This window comes from Mizuhopecten yessoensis, unplaced genomic scaffold (assembly GCF_002113885.1).
Source record: "Mizuhopecten yessoensis strain PY_sf001 unplaced genomic scaffold, ASM211388v2 hete_35929398, whole genome shotgun sequence".
NCBI lineage: Eukaryota > Metazoa > Mollusca > Bivalvia > Pectinida > Pectinidae > Mizuhopecten > Mizuhopecten yessoensis.
The window spans coordinates 1-1,358 of NW_018481308.1; the positions used below are offsets into that span (position 1 = coordinate 1).

The following is a 1,358-nucleotide window of genomic DNA, read 5'->3' on the forward strand; positions in this document are numbered from 1 at the left end:
AAAAAATGCAAGAGGATTGGGCACAAGTTACATGAACATTATTAAAATGCTATGACGTCACTCACCCGTCACTGGTTTCAATTTATCCGGATAGACACAGCAGAGAAATTCTAAGATGTCTCCGTACGATTTACCTGGTAATGGTATTTCTATGACACTCTGTTCTCGGGAACGACTGTCAAACATCTGTTTTAGGACGGGAGAAACTATGGACAGCACAATCCGTGAAACGTACAGCGGTTTACCCTCACAAACTAGACGTAAATCGGAAGTATCGTTAGCCTGTAGGAAACTCGCTGCTATCGACTCCATTTCTTTTTCACTTTCTGTATCTTTATTTACATAATCCATTTCTCTATCTTTAGTATTTTGTCCGTCCTTTTGTGTCCGTGTCAGTTTTTCTGGCGCGCCGTCTTTCCTGACGACCGATTCTACCAGTGGAGAGTTAGGTCTATCTGTAGACAAAGCATGCCTCGACATCGTGCTTAGGACAGTTGTTGTTGTTGAACAATCGTCTTGAGACACAATACGTTGCGCGTGCAGATCTGCTTCCTTATTGCTGATGTTGTCAACAAAACTTCTTCCAGCCTGGCACCCGCTTTCCACCAACAACTTATTGTCGATACTGGCTTCACTCGTGCAGTAACTCCCACTTGAGGAAGAGGACGAAAGACCCACGAGATCATTCACCTGTAACGGTTCGTCCATTGTTGACTTCAAACTTTCTGGTTCCAGATACTATTGTTCCTAGCGAACAGGTGGTGTAGAAGTACCAAGATCAGCCAAGATTAATGAGAATTGAAATAAGATACCAATACCAGTGTGTGCCTGACTAGACGGTAGCACTACAGGCATGTGAACCGTCCGCCTTTAAATGGCTATCAGGCAATGTCTAAAACAAAAGACAGAGCATTACTATTGTTCTTGATATGGGCCAACCATGAGGATCATGTCTCTATTTACGTATTTAAACTGACTATCAAATACTGTATGCTAAATATCATTATCATTTGAACATCCAGCTATTGTACTCAGACAAATAAAATATTCGTTTATATACTTCGAAACAATCTTTTTAATAAAAAAAAGTACACAACTAATAGAATAACGCATTACTTTGCAAAGATAGTGCTTATTATTATTATTTCAGGTCAAAGGGAAACTAATTATAGATTTGACAGGTTGAAGCTTCGGTGACAATATTCGTCCTTGTAGACGTAAGAAGGGTGTGCTTTCAGTTTTGTTCAAGCATTGACGAACAATTTGTATAAAGTAAAATCATAAAAATATGGGCCGAGGGATATATGTAATGGACTAATCTTGAGAAAAGACAAACAACAAAATTATCGTTCATGTGC

At 39.4% G+C, this 1,358-nt stretch overlaps 1 protein-coding gene across 1 annotated transcript; it reads right to left on the reverse strand.

The window, feature by feature from the left end:
* Positions 1-65: 65 nt before the first annotated feature.
* Positions 66-833, reverse strand: LOC110443998 (the record flags this gene model as incomplete). Its single annotated transcript, XM_021488443.1, has 1 exon — positions 66-833. A coding segment is annotated over exon 1 (643 nt), but the record flags the coding sequence as incomplete, so codon positions are not given.
* Between the last annotated feature and the right edge of the window lie 525 nt (positions 834-1,358).